The 26,384-nt window shown below is 38.9% G+C and overlaps 1 protein-coding gene across 3 annotated transcripts in view; it reads left to right on the forward strand.

Moving 5' to 3' along the window:
* The window catches only part of LOC138959237 (regulator of G-protein signaling 7-like), a 59,675-nt gene extending 34,538 nt beyond the window's left edge, over positions 1 to 25,137 (forward strand). For 2 of the 3 annotated variants that reach the window (XM_070330635.1, XM_070330636.1), the window contains exons 8-15: positions 2,978 to 3,076; positions 3,409 to 3,470; positions 4,603 to 4,716; positions 5,426 to 5,629; positions 6,210 to 6,443; positions 6,813 to 6,989; positions 8,222 to 8,260; positions 15,274 to 25,137. In XM_070330635.1, the coding sequence (XP_070186736.1) occupies positions 2,978 to 3,076; positions 3,409 to 3,470; positions 4,603 to 4,716; positions 5,426 to 5,629; positions 6,210 to 6,443; positions 6,813 to 6,989; positions 8,222 to 8,260; positions 15,274 to 15,484 (1,140 nt within the window). In that variant the 3' untranslated portion in view covers positions 15,485 to 25,137. Of the gene's footprint in view, positions 1 to 2,977; positions 3,077 to 3,408; positions 3,471 to 4,602; positions 4,717 to 5,425; positions 5,630 to 6,209; positions 6,444 to 6,812; positions 6,990 to 8,221; positions 8,261 to 11,583; positions 11,615 to 15,273 lie in introns of all 3 variants that reach the window. The other variant, XM_070330638.1, reaches the window with a different exon arrangement.
* The last annotated feature ends 1,247 nt before the right edge of the window (positions 25,138 to 26,384 follow it).

Below are 26,384 nucleotides of genomic sequence, written 5' to 3' on the forward strand. Positions count from 1 at the left end.
GTATAAGCGGCAAATTATGTATTATTAAGTCCTTCTTAGTTTCACAATTTGTTTACGTTATGCAGGCGCTTCTTGCCCCTGTTAAAGTTCTCGATAAGTTGAATACTATTTTGTTCAGGTTTCTCTGGAAAAGGAAGTATTCAAATACAAAAGCCGAAATGTATTGTGTAATGTGGTGGAAGAAGGTGGTATTAACATGATAAACGTCCACGATATGCATACTTCTTTTTTACTCACATGGGCAGCAAAACTTCAACAACAAAAACATGAAACGTGGACAACGATTCCATTAAGTCTTTATCAGGTATTGGGAAGAAATTTACTTTGTTTTAAAGCCACAACACCACTAAAACTGTTCCAAGGTATTGAATGCATTCGATCAAACTTTTGGACAGAAGTTCTCTTAAAATGAATCCATAATAAAGCATTGATTTATGAGAGAGAAGATCGCTTTGGCGATCAATGTTTGTGGAACAATATAAAAGTGGTTTATAAAAATAAAAGCTTATATTTTAAAAAAATGGATAGAAGCGCACTTAGATACGGTGAAAGATATTTGGGTTAACGGAGATATGATTCCTTTTAACCAGCTGTGCACAAAGATAGGATACAGTCCCTCTAGATTTTTTTAGTACGGCGCAAAGACTGCTGTGCGAGCGCTTGCACTTCGCAAAAACACAGCCAGCCCGCGAGCAGGCGAACACAATAATGACCTTGACACACGGAACCCTGTGATCATTAACCCCTCCGCGAGAAAGTTTCGCATGCTGATTGTCCAGTCCAAAGCGAGCGAGCCTTGCGCTGTTACATTTTGGTTACATAAATATCAGGTTAAACTAGATCACAATTATTGGCTGTTAGCAAGCAAATGTACAAAAGAAGAAAGATTGCGATTGTTACAATGGAAAATATTACATAATATTTATCCCACGAATATATTATTAAAAAAAATGAAAATTAGAGAAACAAAATTATGTACATTTTGTAAACACATTGATTATGTTGAACACTTTTTTGGGCAATGTGAGAAGTTGACGAGCTTTTGGGAAAATGTTGTCCATTATATTCTCAGAACACGATGTCTTGTTTGGTTATCAACCTAGTAATATATGCCAAAATAATAAGGTACTTAATCACATTATTTTGATTGCAAAAATGTGTATTAGTAAATATAAGTATGGTGATAGATACGATTTGAATAGTATATTGGAAAATGAAATGTACATTGGAAGTATGTGAGTAATGTATAAGTCGAGATGAGGTGAAGTGATATATGACGTTTGTGAATATTATGAGGGGGGTGGGAGAGAGCGGATGGTCGAGAATAAGGGAAAAAAAAAAGGAGAAAAAAAAAGTAACCATGTATGGCTCCTCAATTGCTTTTTGTATAAACAACCATGCAAACCACAAAAAAAAGAGAAAAAAAAAGAAACAGGTTTTCTCCAATTTAAAAAAAAAACAAAAACAAAAAACAAGTCGCTTAAGGCGAAATTACTACATTTAGTCAAGCTGTGGAACTCACAGAACGCACTGCATTTTTTTTACAGTGACCGTAGTCCGCCGCTCGCGCAAAACGCAGTGAAACTGACGAGACTGTTTAGCGCGGTGGTGGTTTCGCTGTGCTGCATAGCACGCTTTTCTGTACCTCTCTTCGTTTTATCTTTCTGAGCGTGTTTTTAATCCAAACTCTATATGATTTGGAATCAGGAACCGACAAGGAATAAGATGAAATTGTTTTTTAATCGATTTCGGAAATTTGATTTTGATCATTATTTTTTATTTTGAGAGCTTGTTTTTAATCCGAATATAACATATTTATATGTTTTTGGAATCAGAAAATAATGAAGAATAAGATGAATGTAAATTTCGATCGTTTTATAAAAAAAAAATTAATTACAATTTTCAGATTTTTAATGACCAAAGTCATTAAGTAATTTTTAAGCCACCAAGCTGAAATACAATACTGAAGTCCGGCCTTTGTCGAAGATTGCTTGGCCAAAATTTCAATCAATTTGATTGAAAAATGAGGATGTGACAGTGCCGTCTCAACTTTTACAAAGAGCCGGATATGACGTCATCAAAGACATTTATCGAAAAAAGAAAAAACACGTCCGGGGATATCATACCCAGGAACTCTCATGTAAAATTTCATAAAGATCGGTCCAGTAGTTTACTCTGAATCGCTCTACACACGCGCACGCACACCGGCACAGACAAAACTTGACTAAATGTAAAAAGAGAGAGAGAGAGAGAGAGAGAGAGAGAGAGAGAGAGAGAGAGAGAGAGAGAGAGAGAGATGATGATGATGATGATGGAACTTTATTTTTCAAGGATAGAGGTTTAAGGTGACGCCTTTTCTTACAACCGGTCCTTACTTCTAATACAAATGTCTAATAAATGATAAACAAGTAAAGCAACATGACAAATAAACAAAGTAAACGAACGAACCAGCAAACAATCGACAAGTAAGCAAACAAGCAAATAAACATAAACAACAAAATGACAAAGTAAGGAACATACAAATCAAAAGCAAAACATGCAACATATTAATTGAGGTTATACATGTAAAGTGATCGACGGTTAAAGTTCCATCCTCACCTATTCACACTTTACTGACACTATACACAACCATCAGTGTGTATAGGAAACAGGTACTTAACGCCTTCGTCCGTACGGGTTACACACTGTGTATAGCCAAACGGTACCTAATGTGGATTTCGTACGTACAGAAGTCACACAGATCCGTCTGCGTATGACCGGTACCTAAGGTGCTCCTCGTCCGTATGTGTGTGTGTGTGTGTGTGTGTGTGTGTGTGTGTGTGTGTGTGTGTGTATTTGGAAGTGGAAATTGACTTGCTGAGTGTAATCTTGCACTTGAACACCTACAGGCTAAAACGGATGTACAGACAAAGAGGGAGGAAAATAAACTGTTCTATATAGGTGTGTATTTGTACATGTCTGTGGTATTTTTGTTCAGCCTGGTCAGGTCAAGTGTATCGAGGAGGGACCAAAACGCAACTTCAGATGCAGTCAGATAGAATCCAGGAAATTAAGAAAAGATATCCTCATCAAGAAGGTATGCTGCTTCAAATTGCATATGTTCTGCATCAAAAACAAAGCAAGAAATGAAAAATGAGGAGAAGGAGAAAGACAAAGATTGATTAAAATCATGCTCATTTTCAAAATGTGTTATCATGAGCAAGTCAAATGACTTATAAAAAGATCCAAAACTTTTTTTTACAGCAAAAATTAGTTTCCCTTAGATTTAGTGCATGAGAAGTGACTAAAAATGTCATCAATAAAACTGATTTTGAAGAACATTTCTGTTCGTTATAATTATAATGCTGATTGAGTCCTTTGAACATGCTGTAAATTTACTTTCCTGTTCGGTTGATTGTCTTTTTCCAGGTTCAAGTTCTGAGGAAGTCATATGCAATGCAAGGGGTCAAGACATCTCAAGCTTTAGAAATGTAAGAGTAGATGCTTCATCTCAAATGACACTTTTTTTCCACAGTTGACGATAAAAAAGAGTTTAGGAGAAGAGACGATTACACAGGGTTCAGAGCAGAAGGATGATAACAAATATGATATTATGTTATTCTATTCGAGTTAAATTGTGTGTGTGTGTGACCGGCCTCCGTCGCGCATCAGACTGCGGGCCGGGAGGTCGTGGTTCGAATCCCATGAGGGGCAGTGGGTTTTTCGGGCTTCGGCCGGCTCCTACCCAGAGTGGAAGTGCTATAGTTCCAATGGGAAGGCTGGGATCACACAGCCGAGTGTCATTCACTTCACGAATGCGATAGTGAGGGTGCTCAGGTGTCTGGCTGGTTGACGAAGGAAGCGCAAACATGAAAATGTGACCCTTCATGCTCAGTGCTTTCATGGTGACCCTTGTCTCAGTGTTCTTGTTCCATCCTTCCCTGACTAGTACTTCTGCTGCCAGTCTTCAACGTGTGATGCTCAGGGGGGTCGACGGAAGGACGCAGTGGCGGTCTGCTCTCTGGGGAGACGCTCACTCAGTCTGGCTCCGCGACTTAACAGTCAATGTCGTCAGTAGGGGGCTTAGTAGGTAGCGGCCTGTGTCTGTAGCTCGGAACAGGACCAATACTGAACACCGTCGAAGTGACTCTGCAGCAGTGTAATGTCATCTTCAGAGGGTAGCCCATCGCAGCGACCTGACATCCTTCCCTGGAGTGTCTGTAAAATCGACAAGTCTGGCAGCGGAACGAAACTCAGATGTGGATGGAGCAGTGAATACTGGGACGGAGCGGCGTGAAAGCATACTGGGACAAGGAACAAGTGTCGGGACAAGCAAGAGAAAGAGGAGATAAAAAAGAAAGAAAAAAAGAAGAACACAGCGAAGAATAAAAATAAAAGAGAAAAAGAAAGAGAAAAAAAGTATGTGCGTGCGTGCGTGCGTGCGCATGCAAGTTTGGTTAATTTTACTCTTCGTTCTGCTCAGGTTACAGAAAGTAAACGGAGAACTGATCTATTCATTTGAAATGCATCAATGTGAATTCAAAACATAAATTTTTTTGTCTGTCTTGGTAAGTGAAAGACAGTCGCCTCAAGAACTGACTCATCTCCTGTTTTTGTGTGCAGTTACATAACAAGGGCAGAGAAGTACCATGACTATGACCCCATGTTTATTCCTGTGTACCCCTCTAATCCATGGATTTCTGATGAAACTAATTTCTGGGACTTGTGTGATGATCAGTAAGTACTCATTTTTACTACATAATGTATTTTTGTTTGTATAGTTCAATCTAGGTGTTTGACCGATTAAAGGCTGTATGTAGGAATTTTGTTTGCTGGTTTATACTGTGGTACTACTTATGGTAACAGATTCTCTGTAAAAACATAAAATGTCAAAGATATTAAAAATAGTTCAGTAAGTCAATGTTTAGGAATAGGAGGAAAGCTTGAGTATTTTTACTTGTTCGTCCAAATACTACAGTGGTACATGTCATGAGAGGGCAGTCTTTGGGAAAGGTCTACTCCTATGGTTGTAGAAGCTCTTCATGAACAAGGATACTTTGAATAAGTACAAAACAATAACCCACACAAGTTGTTCTGTATTGAAAGATATCGTCTCATCAGAGGGACCCATTTCTATGCTACTGGTTTTGCTATATTCTCCATCAATATTTATATTTACCATCAGTATAATAATACTGTGACTGTGGTGTAGACTTGTTGTGCATACAGGCGTTCCTTGCAGGAGCTCTTCCACGCCTCCACCTCTTGATCATTCAATTGGGGGCCTGGTAGCTCAGTTGGTAGAGCACTGGACTTGTGATCATAGGGTCGCAGGTTCGAATCTGGGCCGGGGCGGACACTGGTCAACTTTATGCGCAGACTCGGAGGCGGTATCCAAATGAAAATGAATAAAATGAAAACAAATATTCACCATTCTGTGTTTCAGCACTGACATCCTGACGGAGCGGAGGGTCAAGATGTGGGCCCTGAGCTTCCGAGACATGCTGGCGGACCGCTTGGGACAGGGAGAGTTTGAAAACTTCCTGAAGAAGGAGTACAGCCAGGAAAACCTGCGCTTTTGGCGGGCCTGCGAGGATCTCAAGTTTGCTCCTGTGTCAAGGGTCCCAACCCACATTGACACCATTTACAGGTGAGAGTCTGGAGTTTTTGGTGTTTTTTTTGCCGTTCCATTTGTCTGCCTCTCAGTGTCTCTCAATTTGTTTCTGTTGCTTTTTTTCTCTGTATGTGGATCTGTCTTTCCTTTCATTGCGACATAACCAGCCTAGGGGAACTACTCTCTCAAACCGCTATGTAAATGTTGCTGTTGCTTTTTTCAGGGAGTTCCTGACAGCAGGCTCCCTGTATGAAGTGAACATCGACAGAAAAAACAGTCAGCTGGTGCAAATATAAGTTTTCTTCTTTTTTTCTCAGCTGCATACCTCCTGTCCGTCTTCCCCTTCATCACAGAGTCACCTTACAGGAACTTCTCTTTCACGTTTCTCAAATAGGGTCGCTATTGCTGTTTTCAGGGAGTTTCTGATGGCGGGCTCTCTGCATGAAGTGAACATCGACAGCAAAACTAGCCAGCTGGTACAGCAGAACATTATTTGTCTTCTATTTCTTGCTTCAGATCTCCTGTCTGCCCTCCCTTTCATCACAAAACCACTGTATGGGAGCTACAGTACTTTCTTGCGCTGTTTTGTAAATGTGTCTGCTGTTGCTGTTTTCAGGGAGTTTCTGACGGCGGGCTCTCTGCATGAAGTGAACATTGACGGCAAAACCAGCCAGCTGGTGCTGCAGAACATCAGGGACGGCAAGGAGGGCAAACCCTCCCGCTTTACATTTGCAGCCGCCCAGGAGCACATCTTCCTGCTGATGAAGAAGGACAGCTATGCACGTTTCCTTCGCTCAGAGCACTACAAGAACCTTCTCAGCAATGCCTTGCAACCAGAGGGCAAGAAAAAGTGAGGGGCATGGAATCTACACAGAAATTGTGATTGAGGCTATCAGAATCCTCCAGCTAGACAACTGGAAGGTCCATCAAACGCAAAAAATGAGCATCCCAATGTTCATTGACATTTGTTCATGTGATAAAAAGTATCAATACCAAGGAATCACATCTTTGAAGGCAGTACGGCAGAGACCAAACCTGCGCATTAAATATCTCTTTGAAAGCTTTTGCTGTCAGTCAAAACAATGATATGGACAAAGAAGAGAATAAATGCAGTATTTGTAGCATATTTGATCAAGACATTGCCTAGAGTGAAATTGAAGCATACTGTTGCATACTCATACTATTTTTTTGCACTTAATGTTAGAACTTGTAATGGCAGGTTCTTCAACTTTGGGTCACGCAAGAAGAACATGCTGACGCCAAGCCCCAAACCCAAGCGACGGGGGAGCAGCAACAGCGGAGATGGGGACGGGGAGACCACAGTGGGGCCAGTGGCTCACCACTCCTACAGCACCGGCAACCTGCAGGAGCTAGACGACAAGGCTGTTGTGCTCAGGTCAGTGTGCCTTTCAGTGCTTGTTTAGCGCACAGTACTAGCAAGGTTGGGGGACCTATCAATGGGATCATGGAATTTGTCACATATGAAATCCCAGCATCCTTTGCAGCATTCTATGCTACGTCTAAAAAATAAAAAAAAACCTGAATGTTAAGGATTCACTTTTGCTACAGCCTGTTGTGCGGTGAAAAGAAGATTGGGATGATCAGTAGTGAACATACAGAAAAAGTATGGGAGGGGTTACTCTGCCACCCCTCACCACACATAGCAAAGTTTGGGGGACGGAGGGAGGTACGAGAGTGTTGCACTCTGTCTACATCTGTATCATCATCTTCTTATTTGCCTGTGTTTTTTTCCTCTCTGTTTGCCTTTCAGTTTTTTGACTCACATGCGAAGCAAAAGTGAGTCTATGTACTCACCCGAGTCGTCCGTCCGTCCGTCCCCCCCGTCCGTCCGTCCGTCCGTCCGTCCGTCCGAAAACTTTAACGTTGATATTTCTTGGACACTATTCAGTCTATCAGTACCAAATTTGGCAAGATGGTGTATGATGACAAGGCCCCAAAAAACATACATAGCATCTTGACCTTGCTTCAAGGTCAAGGTCGCAGGGGCCATAAATGTTGTCTAAAAAACAGCTATTTTTCCCATTTTCTCTGAAGTTTTTGAGATTTATTACCTCACCTATATATGATATATAGGGCAAAGTAAGCCCCATCTTTTGATACCAGTTTGGTTTACCTTGCTTCAAGGTCAAGGTCACAGGAGCTCTTCAAAGTTGGATTGTATACATATTTTGAAGTGACCTTGACCCTGAACTATGGAAGATAACTGTTTCAAACTTAAAAATTATGTGGGGCACATGTTATGCTTTCATCATGAGACACATTTGGTCACATATGGTCAAGGTCACTTTGACCCTTATGAAATGTGACCAAAATAAGGTAGTGAACCACTAAAAGTGACCATATCTCATGGTAGAAAGAGCCAATAACAGCTTTGTGTTGCATGACCTTGGATGACCTTGACCTTGGGTCAAGGTCACATGTATTTTGGTAGGAAAAATGTGTAAAGCAGTTCTTAGTGTATGTCATTGCTAGGTTTAGCTGAAGGTCAAGGTCATGTAAAGGTCAAGGTCAAGCATGTGAGTCGTATGGGCTTTGCCCTTCTTGTTGGATACTTCATTTGGGTTCAGCAATATCTCACGTGCTGTTTGTTTTTTGTGTATGTTTCAGGCGTGATGTAAACTCTTCGGACAGCAGTCTAACAAGGTGGTAAGATGTGCTTTTGTTGTTGTAGCTTTCACCCACATGGTTTCACGCAGTGTTGTTGTCAAGCTGATACCTGCCTGCACCCGCCCAGCCACCCACTTGTCATTGAAGGTTGTTGAAATCGATGCAGCGTATCGCGTCGGCAACCTTTGTGCTGACATTTGCAGCTTGTAGTTTATTTGTCGTTTGCCCTTGTTCCGCTGTTTTGATGGTGATGTCTATCCCTCTGTGAAGCCTGTTATTGTTGATCCCATTTATGAGGCATAAAGAACTATTCGGTTGGACTGCATTTCCCAGACGTGTGCTAGATTTCTGATCTCTTTGCTGATTCATCCCTTGTTCAGCGTGTTGACCTGGTGGGACTATTGAGAACCTAAAGCTCATACCTTCACATACCCAATTCATTCCTTTTACTTGTATCGTAGACCTGGGAGGACGAAGCGCTTAGCTACACAAGGCATCAAGATAAAAACGATCTGTGGATTAGACACTTTCTGAGTGATAGGCGCAAGCAAAATGAAGTACAGAGTAGAAGAGTGTAATGGTACGCAGACTGTCATTGATGGTTAACTGGCACCTCTGATGGCCCAGACGGATAGTTCCAGGAAACTGTGTCAAGGTCATGGTTGAAGAAATGTACAAAAGAAGTTTCAAATCTCCATAGCAAATTGTGTGCAGGTGTACTGCAGCAAATCTCCTACATTTTCACAACAACACTGCTGATTGTCCTGCCAAAAAAGTTTGTTTTTTGCCATACACAAGATGTTACCAGAAAAAAAAGACACAAGGGTCAAAGTTGAGGGGAAAAAATCATGCCTTGTCCCGAAATTACGTTAGTTCTTTGCGTTGAAAAGTTGTTATATATGTGCTGCTGTTTTCCTTTGTCACTGATCTGGCCTTGACCGTTGTTTTGGATGCGTTTTGTCTGGACAGTTGCTGTTTTGTCGTTCGTAGTGTTGAACAGAGATCTCAGTGACAAGTCTACCACTTTGTGCTGCAAGCTTTGTTGTATCCATGGGGTTTTGTGGATTTTCCTCAACTTTGCTGCAACAGTTTGCAGAACTTTCCCTTGCGCCCTTCAGAATTGTTCACTTGCATTACTGTTAGCTGGTAATTGTTCACAGTGTTGTGTGGAACACTCACCTCTGTGCCGTTTATGTTAGAAATGCATAGATATTATGTTGCAAACTGCTGGTTTGTTCTTCGTTTAATGAGCACTGTGAGCATACAAAATAATGTTTCCTATTGACTGCTCGCAATTAAATAAAAAAAACATGAATGCTGCTTTTGGGCCCAGACCGGTTATTAATGATAGTGGAGGTGCACAATACTGGGCCAAACATGGCAGCTGAAGGGGCATGTTCTTTCAAGGGTATTTTTGACAACAAAATATAAAACTTTAGACCTTGAAATTCATGGTTAAATATTGGTCGGATAATGACCATTTCTTTCACAGTAGTTGTGAACACTTGATTGAGTCGTGTAATTTAACATTATTTTTTTGTGGACAAAGGTTGGCCAAATCGAGGACATGCAGTGGATACCTTCTTCAAATAACTAAAAGGCAGGTTTTTAAAAAATCTACAGGGCCAAAAATCCCTGGCTTAATTGCAGAAGATACCATTCAATATGTGCAAGTACTTAATATGCCTTTCTCAAGCACTGCTAATTGTAAGCAGGGACCCGAAATCCATGTTGCGTAAGTTATGTTTGGTAACCAAAATCATCACAATCTTTCTGCCCTACCTGCATAAACAGAATATCATTTTCCAGTTGTCTTTTCACAACAAATAAAATTGTTTGATCAGCAACAACAACGAAATAAGGGAAAACTCAATTAGTATGGCACACTTGTCAACAGATGCGGAATGTGATCATTTTTCTGCATTTTGTGTCCATGTGTAACTTATGAACACCACGTTTTGCCCGTTCAAGAGCCGCACTGGTGGGCATAAAGTGCAATGATTGGTGTACACAACGTTAGAAAATACCCACAACATCTGTAGCCAATCTTCACTTTTCCCAAAATTCCCTTTACCAAGCTAACATTCACCCAGAAACATTTTCGCGTTCACTCTTTAAAGTTGATTTTAGGATTGTTAGCGATGTTTTAAATTCATTATGACGTAAATGTGGAGTCAATATTTGGTGTCCAGCGAACCTTACAAACCGCATTAAAAAAAATCATTCACTTTTTGAACATTGATTAAAATGGTGTTATTCTAATGTTGTTTTGATAAAAACTGGTACAAAACACTCATATTTCATGAGCTGAATGCAAGAAAATCTCACTTTGTGACAGTTTTCATGCTTAAAACTTTTTCATAAGCTTACCATCCCGAAGGAGGCAGTAACGTGCCGAAATATTGATTTTATAGATATAAACGTACCTAACGTGGTTACTGGTATGTTTTCTTTTTATTTAAGTTTTCATGCTTCAATAAAACTGTAGGTACATGTGACGTAAGTTGCGGTGTCTATTCTGTAAGGACTGAAATACTTGAATAATATATAGCCTATCAAAAGTATCTTGGGTCATTTCTGGAGATCCTGGGGCACACATTATACAGGCAAAATTACTCTCCTAAAATATACACTCTGTTGTGTGATATTTGAGAGTAAAAACACCATGTAACTTACATCACTTCAGACACCCCAGTTTTGCTCTGCCGCATCTAACAACTATTTGTGAAAAAGAACTTTTTACTTGCAGTATCATTTGAAGACATGTCGACACTTGTACAGAGACAAATTTTACTGAATTTAAAACACTTTTAGTTTTTGGGACTTGTGTCCTCATTTTTTGGGCACAGTATTGTGCACCTCCACATTGATAATAAAGGCAAAATGTGTTTTATGATTATGAAACTGGTGCTGTTTTTTGAGGATTTTCTGACCAAGTTTAAACATAACTCAAGAACAGCTTCACAGAATATAACACTGCAGACGCAAAAGGCACATGGATGGCAGGGAATGAAAACTCTACCAACAAAGAAATAACTGAAGGGGCAATCTGCAGTAATGGTCCCATGGAAGCGGCATCATATATTGAAAGAGGAGCAAACACCTTGAGATTCATTCAGACTGTGTAGGCAGGGAGGTTAGCCGAATTGTATCTGGATTAGTTTGTGAAAAAAAAGTTGTTTAAGGAAAGTGGACAACGCTTTGACAAAAAAAAACCCAGCAGACAGACAACATGTGAAAATGCAGAATTTTCTGTACATATAAACATGTGATCATTCTTGTACAGTCGATCTCTCCTTCAATTTTTGGCCCCGAGAAGGTCGTAGTCAAATCCCACATTTGGAACCTATTACTGATTTCAGTGATTTGCCCAGGTTTGAGGAATATTGGAAGGTAAGTCTTTGTAAATATGTGCCAAAATATTTTTTCGCTTGGCATTTGACAGCAGTTGCATGCCATGGAATGCATTTTGAAATCTGTCTGTTCAGGTAAAAAGTCGAGGAGTTACTTTATCGTTTCTAAATAATCGGTTAGTATTAGGACGACTGAAATTTGTTTTAATCAAAAGCAGAGAGAATTACAGTGTACAGTTGTCCTTGTGAAACTTTTGTGGAGATAATGTTGTGAACCAAGGTTAACAATGGCCTTAAACAGCATTCAGCTGAAACAAGAATGTAAAACATTTCAGTATCTTTCCAAGCGTGTGTCTTTGCAAGTTTTTTCTTCTCTATTTTTTTTACATTGCTGTAGTTTTCCTGCCTGCTAGCTAGCTAGCTATTCACCATGAGTCACACTGCCTGCTTTCACATGTGCTGTTCAGAAATCTTTGAACAGATAAACTTTGTGATTTTGTAAATATTTCTTTGTACTTGATGTAAAATTGTACCATTGACATTGTGATGCTCGCAGCCAAAACCTTTCAAAACTGCTGCAACTAAGAGTGATTACAGACAGATTGGACTTTAGCCCAGAATTCAATTGTGTACCTCGTGCATATTCAGACTGCGCACATGCTCGCCTGTGTGCGCACATGCTGGCACACACACGCATGATTGTGCACATACACACACGCAGAAACACATACGCAGAATTACATACGCCTTGCTGTATTCAGTTTAGCAAAATGAAAAATAGGAAAAATAGCTGCAAGGAAATAAAGAGAAAGGGCCACAATTGATGGTAATGGTTGTTTAGCATGCTTTGGGGCACAAGGCAAAGATGCATGATGCTTATGCTACAAAAGAAAGGCACGTGTCTGAAGACACTTCACCACTTAAACTGCTGAATGTAGCATTTGCCTTAAAATTGTTATTCCTTGCAATTGTTATTGAACAAGGGAAAAGCAGTTTAGAATAGCCTACACTCTCCTCCATCCCAGTCAATTGTTTCTGGAAATAACTCTGTCAGGATTTTCATGCACTGTGGAAGAGTTGCACACCCCTGAGAGTGAGGTAAACTATAACATGCTGCCAAGGGGAATAAAACAGCGATCGCAGCGAGTGATTCACTAAGATGTGTGTGCTGAGTGGTGTCCGCTCAATAACAGTCCCTTTTCTTCCCATCAATATGCACATCCGAGTTCACCGGGCTATAGGGTTCATTGATGTGTTTGGCTTGGAGTCACATGAGTTTTGCTTGAGGTTACATAAGTTAGGGAAAATATGTGTGCTCAGTGATCATTGGAGGTATTCGGTGCCAAATTGTGGCTCACATGTGCATATTTTTGAAAGGAAAGGGCACATCGAGTGGACATTGCATAACATACACCTCGGAGTGAATTACAGTGGAACCCCCCCTTTTAAGACCCCCTCCTTTTTAAGACCTTGTTTTCTCAGACTTTCTGTTTATAGCCTCTGTAAAATTACCCCCATTTTAAAACTCCCTCCTTTTTAAGACCCGATTTTTTCAGATTTTTGCAAGGACTTAAAAGGCTCAACTCGCTACAGCCACTACAAACCCCGACCAAGTTATTTCCGAATATTGTCTATTTAACTTGTACAATCTGCTGCACATTTTTCCGCAGATATGAAGATGTTTGACTATATATATATATATACAGCCTGTTCCAAAAGAAACGCAACCAACCTGTTTCCAAAATCAAAGTGCAAAATTTATTTCGCAAATAATATTTCATGAAGTTACATATTTCATTTTTGGTACATTTCTAAATCACAACATGTGGAACAAAACAGGTTTAACAATAAAAGTGGAAAACAATGACAATTGCACTTTGGAAGGGATTTTGGCGGTAACTTCGCACAATATAGCGTTCTTGTCGAGCATTGAGGGCGGAAGGCCGTCCTGACCTGGGAGTATCATCTGTGCTACCTGTCACCCTCAACCGAATGACTAGACGAGAAATGGTAGATTTGTGAACATTCATGACCTGACTGACTGCTTGGGCCGTTTGGCCAGCGGCAAGCATGCCAATAGCACGCTCTCTTTCATTTTTAGACAAACGAGGCATTCTGCCGTCAGTCCAGCTGAAGAAGTCACTGCTATTTTCTACTGTATTGCCAGCTCAGTTGAAACTTGAGTTGTCCCTATGTCGTGACGTATGTAACTTCATGAAATATTATTTGCAAAATAAATTTTGCACTTTGATTTTGCAAACAGGTTGGTCCTTTTGGAACAGGCTGTATATATATATAGTGCTCACACGACAGCTCAGTAGATTCAAGTACTCGGTGATCTGTTTGCAACTGCAGCTAAATATTCTTCAACGTGTTATTCTACACTGATAATAGTCTGGCATCCCGCAGTGGGGCACTGCGGTTATGAAATTAAAGGCCCCTCCTGTTTTTGGAACCGCAGGAGCTTTCTAGTTTGCTGTTAGGTAGATTTTTGGTTCCTCTTTCCTGTCATGCTCTCTTTTTCTTCATGAATTCTTTTCTTTTTTCTGCCTTCTTGCTCATTCACCTGTATTTTTTCCAAAAATCTCTTCTCTTGCCGCTTGTCTCGCGATTCATGTATAGTTTAATCTGTTAGTGTTCTGATGTAAGTCCAGCAGTAGATAGGTTAAGCCTATTTTAACATACTGGAAACTGGTAATCTTCCAGTAGGTATTAATTTAGTTTTACTAAAGCCTGCTGGGACACAAGTAATGGGTTAGTGCATTTGTAAACAGGAATCGCTTGACAAGTGGCCCCCTTCATCCCCCCCTTCCTCGTCCTGATATGGCTCTGCGTAGTCGGCTGGACGTTAAGCAACAAATAAACAAACAAACAAAATAGTCTGGCATGAGAATCTTCCTCCTTTTAAAGGGCTACCTACTTTTGAACCTCCTTTGGGTTAACATTTTTTGCATAAGGAAAATGTTTAAAATTTACTAGTTTTGAATGAAGAGCAACTCTGCTCTTGCATGAATCTCTGCGTTACCTTCTTTTAATTCTGGGCTAAGAAAAGCTGTTAACAAAAACTGTCCAACATTTGGACAGTTTGATTTGGAAGACCTTATTTCCTCGTTTTTGACCATTTTCTATTCTCACACCCAAGAAGTGAACCAAAATACAGATAGAAGGGTGACCATTTTCTATTCTCACACCCAAGAAGTGAACCAAAATACAGATAGAAGGGTGACCATTTTCTATTCTCACACCCAAGAAGTGAACCAAAATACAGATAGAAGGGTGACCATTTTCTATTCTCACACCCAAGAAGTGAACCAAAATACAGATAGAAGGGTTGCTGAGCGCATCAAAAGATAGTGCTTTCATTTGAGAAGACTAACTCTTTTACATCACCTAAAGTAGACACTTATACTTGAAACATGTATCACTTTTGAAGCTTTACACATCATGCCTTATCATCATTGACCCTCTTAAAAAGCAAGTGTAGGTTTTACCTTCCGCTTCTGAAGAAAATGCAAAAAAGAATAAAAGTTACATCCCGACGAAAATAAAAGTAAAGAGCAAGGGAAAATAAAAAAAGATGCAAACATAAAAACGTCTTAAAACAGTTTATACATTCTGCTTACAAGTTATAAGGGTGGCGTGTAGACAGTTTAATGTACATGTTTATTCATTTCTCTCTCTCTCTTTTTTCCTGAACAGTGACACATCTCCAAACCTGTCCCGCCGCCACGAGAGGGCATCCTCCACGAGGGGAGAGAGTCCGCGGAAGAACCGCCAACTGCAGCTGGAGGTACCCAAGCACATGTCTCTCAACCTTGATGGCTCTGCTCGTGGCGAGCAGTCTTCCTGTCTGGCGCTATCGGTCCCCAGCAAAACCAACGTAGTGGCCCCCTGGGAAGGCTCGGAATGATGCGTGTGTCGTTAGCGTTCCACAGCCATGGTGTCTTCTCTGGCCAAGAGGGTTGAAGGAGAGGAATCTTCCATGGAGATGTCTTGAGTTTACCCTCTCCAGGGAAAGGCATGAAGGAGGGAGACCTTAAACTGCGCCCTGTCCTACTGACTGTAGATTGGACAGAAGACGGTCTCCTGCTGTTTTTCACCTCTGTACAGATTAACTGCATTTTTGCGGGGTTATGGAGGAGTAGAATTTTGCTGGGGTCACTCTCACACCCCTCTTGTTAGTTCATTTGTTCTAATTAAGGAAAGGTTAGCTCTGCAGTCGCTCAAGCAGTTTCTGTCACTCTTGTTGCATGAACTCACTGTAAATGTAGACACAACTGCTGATGCTTTGGAGAAAGCTTCAGGAGCATTCCACTGCTGCATGCTTGAACCGTAGCCATTCCTTTTGTTTGTTGATCATATGTGAATAATATGATATGGCAGTGCCTCTTGTTGGGCCAGATGTGGCTTGTCAGTGTCTGACAAGAAGTGTTTATAAAGTGAGGAACTTGAAATGAGATAGGGTGAGTGTTTTAAACAAAATGAGCTTTATCTGTGGTGCTGATGTTATGTCCACCTCAACTGAGAGGCTATGAGGGTATGAACTTGGAAATAGCTCAGAAGGGATTTAAGAAATGAAAACAGCTTGAATTTGCAGCTCTTGTGATGAGCTGCTTTTTTAAAATTTTCTTCTTGAGGTTGATTTTTTTTCTACTTGAATTAATTGTAAAAAAAAGTCATCTTTTAGTAATTATCCCATATCTGCTGAAACTGGAAACCTTATTGGTATGATTTGAAGAAAAAAACCGGGATAGCCTGAGCTGCACTTCCTTATTCTTAAAACAGCGCTTTCTATTTGCTTTGGGCTTCATGCAAATAGTGACCATTTTTGTACAGGTCATTGACATTTTGTGATTCTTATGCCTGCAATGCATAGAAGAAACATCAACTTTGCAATGAATATGCTTTTTATTGACTGTGTCTCTTATCTGCACAGCACACAGTGGCAAGCTTCGTTGTGATTGCTGTATGAACTAGTGTTAAAGCTTCCAAAATCACTGGTTCCAATCGAAATGTGTTTTAAGACAGTGTTCAAGCTGGGTTGACGATAGCATGCATTATGAGGGTTTATCCAGGGATTTGTGCCATGATTGTCAATTGTTCCTGGACACACAAAAAACAAAAAAAACTTTGTAAGAGCACTCAGCTGCTTAATCCGAGTTCACTGCCTTGTATCAAGTTCAGAATGAATTATGGGGGTTCTTGATCCTGACTAGTTTTGTTTTGTTTTTTAAATGTCCTTGTTTGAATCTCATATAAGCGTTGATGTCACTGTTATTGAAGAAATGGCTTTCATGTAATACAAGCAGCTGATCATGATTTGAATAATACCTGGACTTATGTCCTAGATTATGGCAGGTACTCATCTGAATACAGGACTTGAAGACCATAAGAAAAGTAAAGTGGACAGAACGTTTTCATGTTTGGTGCATTTGTCTTGACTCTTCACCAGATTTCTTTGATCACAAGCACCTAAATTATGGCAAGAGATATTTGAAATGATACTTCATATACTTTTGAGAGGCAGTATGAGGACATTCCTTTCTTGCTTGAAATTTAAAAAGTGATATCTCATTTTTAAGCGAATCACTGTGGAGATTAAGACTTTTCCCATGAATTGACAATCACATTTGTTAATGTTATTAAATGTAAACATATCAAAGATATATGAAAACACAGACTGCTATCAACTGGATTTTCTTCTTTTGGTTTGTAGCATAAGTCTGAGAGGCACTTTATTTGTTTCTACTTACCGTATTTTCAGGACTATAAGGCACACAGCCCCCAGTTTTAAGGTAAAATTGAGAAAAATTCACACAATAGTCGCTTCCGGTGTTTTGGCCTGGCCGCACATCAAAGGAAGGATACAGAGTGGAACTATTTTTGCTCCCGATGTGCGGTAAGATCAAAGGCAGGTGCATTGTAATAGCTGGTTGGCCTGGTGACCTCGGGTCAATGACCCATACTTTTCAGCTGAGACCAGCTACCTGCCCCAGTTTACAGACACTGACCTTACCCAGGGTCCATGACCAAGTTTGACCTATGAGACTGACTGCTTTGATGTTTGAGAGGAAACTTTGCCAGGGTGATAGTAGCAGAAACATACATATCACAAGAGAAGGAGTGTTATGTTTCTTTGTATAGCGATGTGGGTACATGTGTACTTGTCTTTGGCCTTACATAAGGCGATACCGGTTAATAGGGCGGATGGGTTCAAGTTGAGGAAAAAAGTTGCACCTTACAGTCCCGAAAGTATGGTACATGAGGATTTGTAATTTGTATTCTGCTAGGTTGTAAATTTTTATTTTATTCTGCTGTCAGCTTACGGGAGAAAAGCAGATATCCTAGAGAAATAATTCTGGGGAAACTTGAAAAGAAGGGTTAAAGAAAAAAAGAAGGAAGAACAAACAAAAGATAGATCATGAAGCTGTGATTACCAAATTCTATCACCAGAGTAGATTGGCATGTTGTAATCATTTTAAATGTTGATGTTCAAAAGGAAAAGATATTATCATGCACAATTCCCAAGAACTGTTCACCAAGTGGGGATGTGATAAATAGGAATGATACAATCAGTTGTCAACCCAACAGGTCTTACGAATATCAACGCTTATGATTTATTCCAGCACTTGTACATTTCTTAACATTGAACTGATCAGAAAAACAGGAACACAACAAGTGAGTATCTGTACAGAAAATCCAAAAATTTGAGTTCATACTGCATCTTTGTTGAATGTTTTCATTCAGGTGTTTTTTTCAACGCATGTTATTATTATGTCTTTCATTTAGGATTGTGTGTGTTGTAATATGTTTAAGAAAATATGCAGGATAAGGGTGTGGAGATTTCTAGTGGTTATATTTTATTTAGAGTGGTATCCGCTTACAGTTCACACATCTGATTTGTTAATACGTCTCAGTTCAAATGTAAAAGCAATGTCCTGAAAGAGTCCCACGCTTCTGATATTTATATTTTGGCATTGTGATCTGCACTCATGCTGCCAGGTTTGAATTGTGTACATTTTTATGCAATCTGTATCATGTAAATAGAAAATGTATGCTGTTTCTGAGTTTTGCTGCATTTATAAAGAACAGTTTTGCTATAGTATTTGATTTAGCTTATTAAGAAGAAAAATCACATCTATGCTTTTCCATGTCATTGCATACTATTTTTGTCTGCAATTCTGCACAAGATACATGACGTTCTGTGAGATTGAACACATTTGTTGAACACATTTGTTTATTTTCAATGATTGAAGTATTGTTCTTATTGATGTTTACTGCTTCTCTTATACATGTATGAAATCATTTGTGTGTATGTACATTATTCACAGCACTTCTGTTATACAATCCATTTGTTACTACATTATAGAGGGAACATTTTTACCACAAAATGGTATGTGCAAAATGGTATGGGTATTGTGCACATTAGATGCATTGTAATTTGCAAATATATTAATAGTCGGATTTGCATTTTTCTCTCCAGATATTTTAAGCTTTTTTGAATCTTCAAGTTTGAGATTTACAGGCATTTTTGTTTGTAATAAAACATTCAGAACAGGTACTGAGGGAGAAATTTGAATGTGACTCAATTCAGATGAAGTAGGCATGGATTAACTTCATGAATGATATCTATGTGGGTTTATTTGTTCATATAAGGTGCTTTATGAAAATGGATGTTAGATCAAGTATGGTGCTGTGTGTGTGACAAAGATTGATGTTTTGAATCTGCATGGAATGCTGTTCTAATACCACACATTCTGTTCCTTTGAATTGTTTTAATCTTATAAAATCTTTCTGTGATAGGTTATAACTGTTTCCAGTGTATTAATTCATTAACTTTTTGTCATTTACTGTGATGATAATTCTGTAGCAGGGTGATCTAGACAGTTGTATATTAATCAAAATCGGTGTTAACAATGTGGTTGAAGTACTTTTTTTCTTTTTCCTTGTTAGCTATGTTGAAGCATAATGAATATTCAGATATATATAACAAGGGTATGGTATCAGTTTAAGCAGATTCTGGTTCTTGAAAATGCTGTGAACAATAGGTTGAAGCATATAAATAATGATCAATTGTAGCAGGGGTATGGTAACAGTTTCAAGTGATTCTGATACTGAATAATGCTGTGAACAAAATTGAAGCTTTCTGTTATGATCAATGCATTTGTGATAAATAAATCTTCTTACCTTTTTGGGGATCATTTGAAAACCCTAACAAGTTTACAAAATGCTGTCAACCTGTCTTAGATATCTTTGAACAGACGGTGTTGTCGTATTAAAAAGCAGAATTTTCTGTGATTCTCTACTCTAATGTACACTCTAAACGTGTCTCTAAAGTGTTATCAGGGAAACGTGGACGTTGAGCAGTAATTTGCAAACCCACAGTGTGGAACACTGTAAAATACTTGGTAGAGGGGAATCCCATTGGGAGTGGCAACGCTTGTGTGTATTTGTTGCAATATTATTGCTGATCTGTTCAATTTAAGACCTTGATATTTATGTGATGTTTTGTTGTTGGCCCCCTTACCACAGCATGAATTGTCTGGATTTGAAATGATGATATTAAAAGTAGGTGATATTATGGTGTGAAAATGGTTCACATGCACGTACTGAAGCATAGTAAAGTAATATTGAACAGTAAGAAGTCATACCTCCTGATTGAGAAATTGTTGCCCCAATGTTGATCAATTAGGACTATCTTACTAGTAAATGTTCATTTTAGTAAATATAATTATGTCAGAAACAAACTTTTGAATCTTTTATGGGCGGATGTTGGGAGTCTTAACCGTTTCGGAAATATGGCATTGACTTTTTAATCATGTCTTTTGGAAAAGGTTCTTAAAAAGGTGCATTTTAAAATACATGTATTGCTTTTTGCAAGGATGACACTCTTTGAAGTGAAATGTAAGTGCTTGAATGTTGACATGTTATACATTTGGTGTATGCCTGCAAGCAAATGTATTTGATAATCTGCCTTCCTGCAAGTGATAATCTTTCATAGCTTAGACTGCTTATCCTTCACAGGATCACGCTTTTGACTGTACAATCAGGATGATGTGGGTTGTGTATGACCCATACTTTAGAAGAAGGATTCAACATAAAAAGTATGGGTCGTACATGACCCATGTCATCAGAATAGGGATAAACTCTTTACCGCCTCTTTGCGGAGTATGGGCTGTCCACGACCCGTGCCATTCAAATAGGAATAAAAATTGTATAATCCTTCTTTAATTCCAAATGGGTTGCCCACGACTCACATCATCCAGACAGTTTAAATTACGTCAATGTTTATTTGTTTTTTTACAAAGGTAATCCTTCAGAAGTTGGTCGATGGGAGCGTCCTATGGTGTTTGTTTACAAAGGTAATCCTTCAGAAGTTGGTCGATGGGAGTGTCCTATGGTGTTTGTTTACAAAGGTAATCCTTCAGAAGTTGGTCGATGGGAGCGTCCTATGGTGTTTTTTTACAAAGGTAATCCTTCAGAAGTTGGTCGATGAGAGCGTCCTATGGTGTTTTTTTTACAAAGGTAATCCTTCAGAAGTTGGTCGATGGGAGTGTCCTATGGTGTTTTTTTACAAAGGTAATCCTTCAGAATTTGGTCGATGGGAGCGTCCTATGGTGTTTTATTACAAAGGTAATCCTTCAGAAGTTGGTCGATGGGAGCGTCCTATGGTGTTTTTTTACAAAGGTAATCCTTCAGAAGTTGGTCGATGGGAGCGTCCTATGGTGTTTTTTTACAAAGGTAATCCTTCAGAAGTTGGTCGATGGGAGCGTCCTATGGTGTTTGAAGATTACATGATGTTTTAATCAAAAACTCCCAATAGAGATACAGACAATTTTGTGAGGCTCTGGGTTGTCCACAACCCAGGAAGCAAAGTGAAGATTAAACATTGCAATGATAGTAATAACTGCATTTGAAACTGCAGCTTATAGCTAAAAACAGGTTACTTACGCCATTCTAAAAACGCATTGTTGGTTTGTGTTCACACTGAGCAGTTTTGCATATGTATTATTTGCTAGCACTCCAACCCATTTAAACACTTGTTTGTAATGTATACATGTGTACTACACGGAATGTAAAAAATTCCACTTGGATTGAGTATGCTGTTTTCTTGTTGTTTTCTTGTTTCTTGCACAGGATATTTACTGTGGGCTGAATCTGAGAATACATAGTTTTAACAATATGTATGAGAACAATATTGAAATGTATATATCAATGACCTGTTCACTGTTTTTCACTTTGTGCAATTGTTTTTACAATACATTGTACCACATATTTTATGCCTTTTTTTTTTTTTAAGGAATACACGTACGGGTGCAAAGTTGGCTCTGATCTTGTTTTGTAGAAATTGCTCATCACAATTCTCATTAAGACCCACCAATCAGTATTGAGGTTTGTGTTCTTGTTATGATTGTTTTACCGATTTACAACACTAGTCTTACTTTTGTACACTTGTTTTATGGCTGTATGGTTCTCACACAAGCAGAACGATTTCAAGAAACATGCTAGTCCATGACTTTGTTCTTTTTTTCTTCTCATTTTGCAATAGAGTTAAAGCTTCATGAAGACATTCCAGTTGTATTATTAATTCTCTGTATTTTTTGTATTACATGTACGTTGTTATGAAGACAACAGATATTACCAGTGCTTATCCATGTACATAAGAGCACTTCTTCCACTGGGTACTTTTTCCAGTGGACATTTTTAAGCACGCATCTTGTTGACCAAGTACTCATATTCATAATAAACGATTTTCGGAAATAACTTGGTTGGGTTTGCATAGGTTCTGAAAGAATGAGTGCCTTGCATTTGCGCAGACAAACTTTGCCATGTGCTTCCTGTACACGTGGTTGAGACACACCCTCTCGCTAGTGACTGACCTGTATAATGTCAAGTGGGAAATAATGTCACGTGGGGAAACTTTTCCACGTGACATTAAAGGCCAGTCACTAGCGAGAGGGTGTGTCTCAACCATGTGTACAGGAAGCACATTGCAAAGTTTGTCTGCACAAATGCAAGGGTACTCACTCTTTCACAACCAATACAAACCCGACAGAGTTATTTCCAAAATTCGTCTATTGAAGTTCAGCATATGAGCTGACCACCACTTACTCTTTGAATGATCTCTTGACCAGTATATAAAATTGGAACAATTCACATCAGACATATGCGATGGAACCCCCCGCGGGTTAGAGGGAAGAATTTACCCGATGCTCCCCAGCATGTCGTAAGAGGCGACTAACGGATTCTGTTTCTCCTTTTACCCTTGTTAAGTGTTTCTTGTATAGAATAAAGTCAATGTTTGTAAAGATTTTAGTCAAGCAGTATGTAAGAAATGTTAAGTCCTTTGTACTGGAAACTTGCATTCTCCCAGTAAGGTCATATATTGTACTACGTTGCAAGCCCCTGGAGCAATTTTCTGATTAGTGCTTTTGTGAACAAGAAACAATTAACAAGTGGCTCTATCCCATCTTCCCCCTTCCCCCGTCGCGATATAACCTTCGTGGTTGAAAACTACGTTAAACACCAAATAAAGAAAGATAGTCAAGCAGTATGTAAGAAATGTTAAGTCCTTTGTACTGGAAACTTGCATTCTCCCAGAAAGGTAATATATTGTACTACGTTGCAAGCCCCTGGAGCAAATTTTTGATTAGTGGTTTTGTGAACAAGAAACAATTGACAAGTGGCTCTATCCCATCTCCCCCCTTTCCCCGTCGCGATATAACCTTCGTGGTTGAAAACGACGTTAAACACCAAATAAAGAAAGAAAGATATGTGATGGATATAGCTGCATCTCGGCATCGAGTTTGTTATGCTATTTTTCTGTCATCATAATTGTACTCCCAAGTATGAGATTTTTTTTCTCCAATTAGGGGATACTTTCTGGCATATTCAAAGCTCTAGATATCAATTTTGATATCCCAAGAGTAGACAGACCAGATGGCATGATTTTGCATCATTGGGAGACCCTCAATGGGGGGAGGGGGGGGTATTTAGAATATCTTAGAGTGTCAGCTCATTTAAGAATCATAGTTCTAGACATTTCTGAGGGCGGGGAGGTAACTCATACAGTAAAAACCATGTAAGCAGGAATTGGATAAATGTATACTGACACTGTGAGTGGGTAGAACGTGTCTTTAAATGCTTCTGAGGTCATAAAGTGTTTTATATGTCCAAAAGTTATTGGAACAAATGCTTAAAGGCTCCGCTAACACCTGGTTGAAGCCGGGTCCCTACTGCTAGTGATATTAAAAAGATAAGAGGTTGAACAAGAAAGAGCTTCTGTTTCTGAGACAGGGCATCTGAAAAGCATGTTAACTGCATGGTATATCCGCAGCTCATGTCACACACAGTTTGACTCAGGTGAGATAGTTACCATTCACCTTATTTCATTCACTAAGGTATGATTCGAATTTGTATTTACCATTTATTGTGGCAGCAGACAGATACTGCACATACTTGTGTCTGCAGGTAAAGATCTTGTAACACCTGACAGCGCTCTTCTCGTTTGTTTGTTTTAAATTATTGCACAGTGAAGTAGACTGTGCGCAGGATAGTTCAATGAATGAATATTTTCAAGAAAAAGGCAAAGTATGACTGAAAAACCAAGAAAAGCAAAGACTTAATATAAAGAAGGGAGCGGGGTAGGCTTCACTTATGATAAGAGCAAATTACTTTGATACTATGCCAATATTACTGAGTGTTTATTGTTTAGACTTTGCTTAATTATTTTCACCAATATGTACAGATCTTATTGACTTTAATTGGTTTTTTTCCATGGGGTATTTCAAGTGTTCACATGCATAAAAGTAAAGCAAGATTTTTTTTTTCTTGTACAAAACACTTACTTTGCATTCCTAATCTTCTTTTTTTGTAAAATGAGATCTTGCAGGCTTTGAAGTGTCACTATGATCTGCAGTTATAATGCTCTTTTTTTCTAGCTTTGATCCAGTATGAAGATCAGAGCAGAGAGAAAGATTTTGGCATGTTTTCATGAGCATCTCCAACTCTTTCTGACAAATAATTATGACTGTTGTAATGATTTTGAGTACTGAACTCATGTGGTGACATTTGGTTTACTTGGTCAAATGTACTGTGCATCATGAGGATTTGTGATTTGTCACAAAAAGAAAAAGAATTATGCATTTCATGTGGGATATGTTTTTCTTTGTTTCTCTCTCTCTCTCTCTAATACTTTTATCTTCTCTATTTTATATTGTATTTTGCACCATTGCCTAGCATCAAGTGTACATACATGCATATATTTGAAGATTTTTAAATGACAAATGCATTGTGCACATTTCTGCAAGCTTTATTTTGCAGAGGACTCGTTCCACTGGCTTTAAACTTTCTATCACATTTATGTTGTATGTATTAAAGAAACTGTTAGGGGTGCGAGATATAGATCAAGGTGTTCTTTGCTGATGCTGCACTTATTATTACACTGATTTAGCCTTAAAACAATTGTTGCTTTAAGACATGTGTAGTTGCATTTTCAAGACAGTGTTCACTGCTCCAAGGAAGTGAGAATAAAAAGTAGTCAAATAAAAATTGCAAAAAATGTGTTTGTGTTTGTGTGTGTGACAGTGTGTGAGAAAGTGTTATCTGTATGCTCAGCTATGTACGCTATTGTGTGTTTGTTTTATACTCAGCTTTTTGTTTGTCGTCACGCTCATAAAAAAAATACCTATCTCAGTGTCAGGCATTTCTGTAGTGAAACTTCAGGGGAAGCTACTGGAAGGGTATCTATCCTGTGTTAGAGAGTACAAACTCTCAGACCATCGGAAACCATTATCACGGTAACGTAAGCAAAATTGCCGACCTCGTTTCTTGAGTTAGGCACTTTTTCTTTATGATACAGGAAGACTTGTTTTGAGAATGTGAAAGTATGCAAAAGCTGTTTGTGGGTTGTTATGCAGTTTTGCTGATTGAAAATGTTGCTGTTAGCTCTTTATCTCACGTTTGTCCAGCTGTCACCGCTCGATATAGGCAGTTTGCAACTTATGACTAAAATGAGATAGGCATATTGTTCAGAAACCAAAGAAAGTTTTTAGCGTTTTTCTCAAAACATCAAAAAATGACATAGGAAATTATCTTTATGAGCGTGACGTTGTGTTTTTGATTCATTTGTTTCTTTACCAGGCAATCCAACTAGAGCACACACAAAACAAATTGAAAAAATTGAAAAAAAACTTCACGCAAAAAAGTGTTTTTTTTTGTACATGCACAATTTCTCCCACCAGAGGGGATTAAGGCCAGCTTCCAAGGTGAAAATAACATTTTTTTAACATTTTTGGTTATTTGGGTTGTTTGCTGTGTTAAGTACATAAACCACTCAACTATCACGCTATGCAATAATTTTGCGGCAAAAAACAACCTAAATATTTTTATTTTAATTAAATGTGCATCAGGGGTGTGTCAAAAAATGCCTTGTGGCAGCTCATTAAATATTCATAAACTTTGAAAGTACATTTCTTCGGTTTGGAATGTAGCAGACGATTCATTCAAAGACCACTGTGCTCAGCGAAACCAAATCTACAAGCTTGATTTGACAGCCGAACTCGTTAGAAAGACGTATTTTCATTGGTCGATGTTAAGCATGCCAAAGAACAGAGGGGTCTGGTTTCAGCCAATCAGAGAGCAGCTTTCAAACCGTGCTTGGCAAAGCCTTTCTGCTGTGCCATGTTTTGTTTTTTCACTTCCGTTCACAGCAACTGTAAACAAAACACGTGTTTCGAAGGGAAAACAATTTGTAAACACCAGAATGACGAAGAAAAGGAAGACCTACAAGAAGAAGAGTCGGACTGGGA

This window comes from Littorina saxatilis, linkage group LG2 (assembly GCF_037325665.1).
Source record: "Littorina saxatilis isolate snail1 linkage group LG2, US_GU_Lsax_2.0, whole genome shotgun sequence".
NCBI lineage: Eukaryota > Metazoa > Mollusca > Gastropoda > Littorinimorpha > Littorinidae > Littorina > Littorina saxatilis.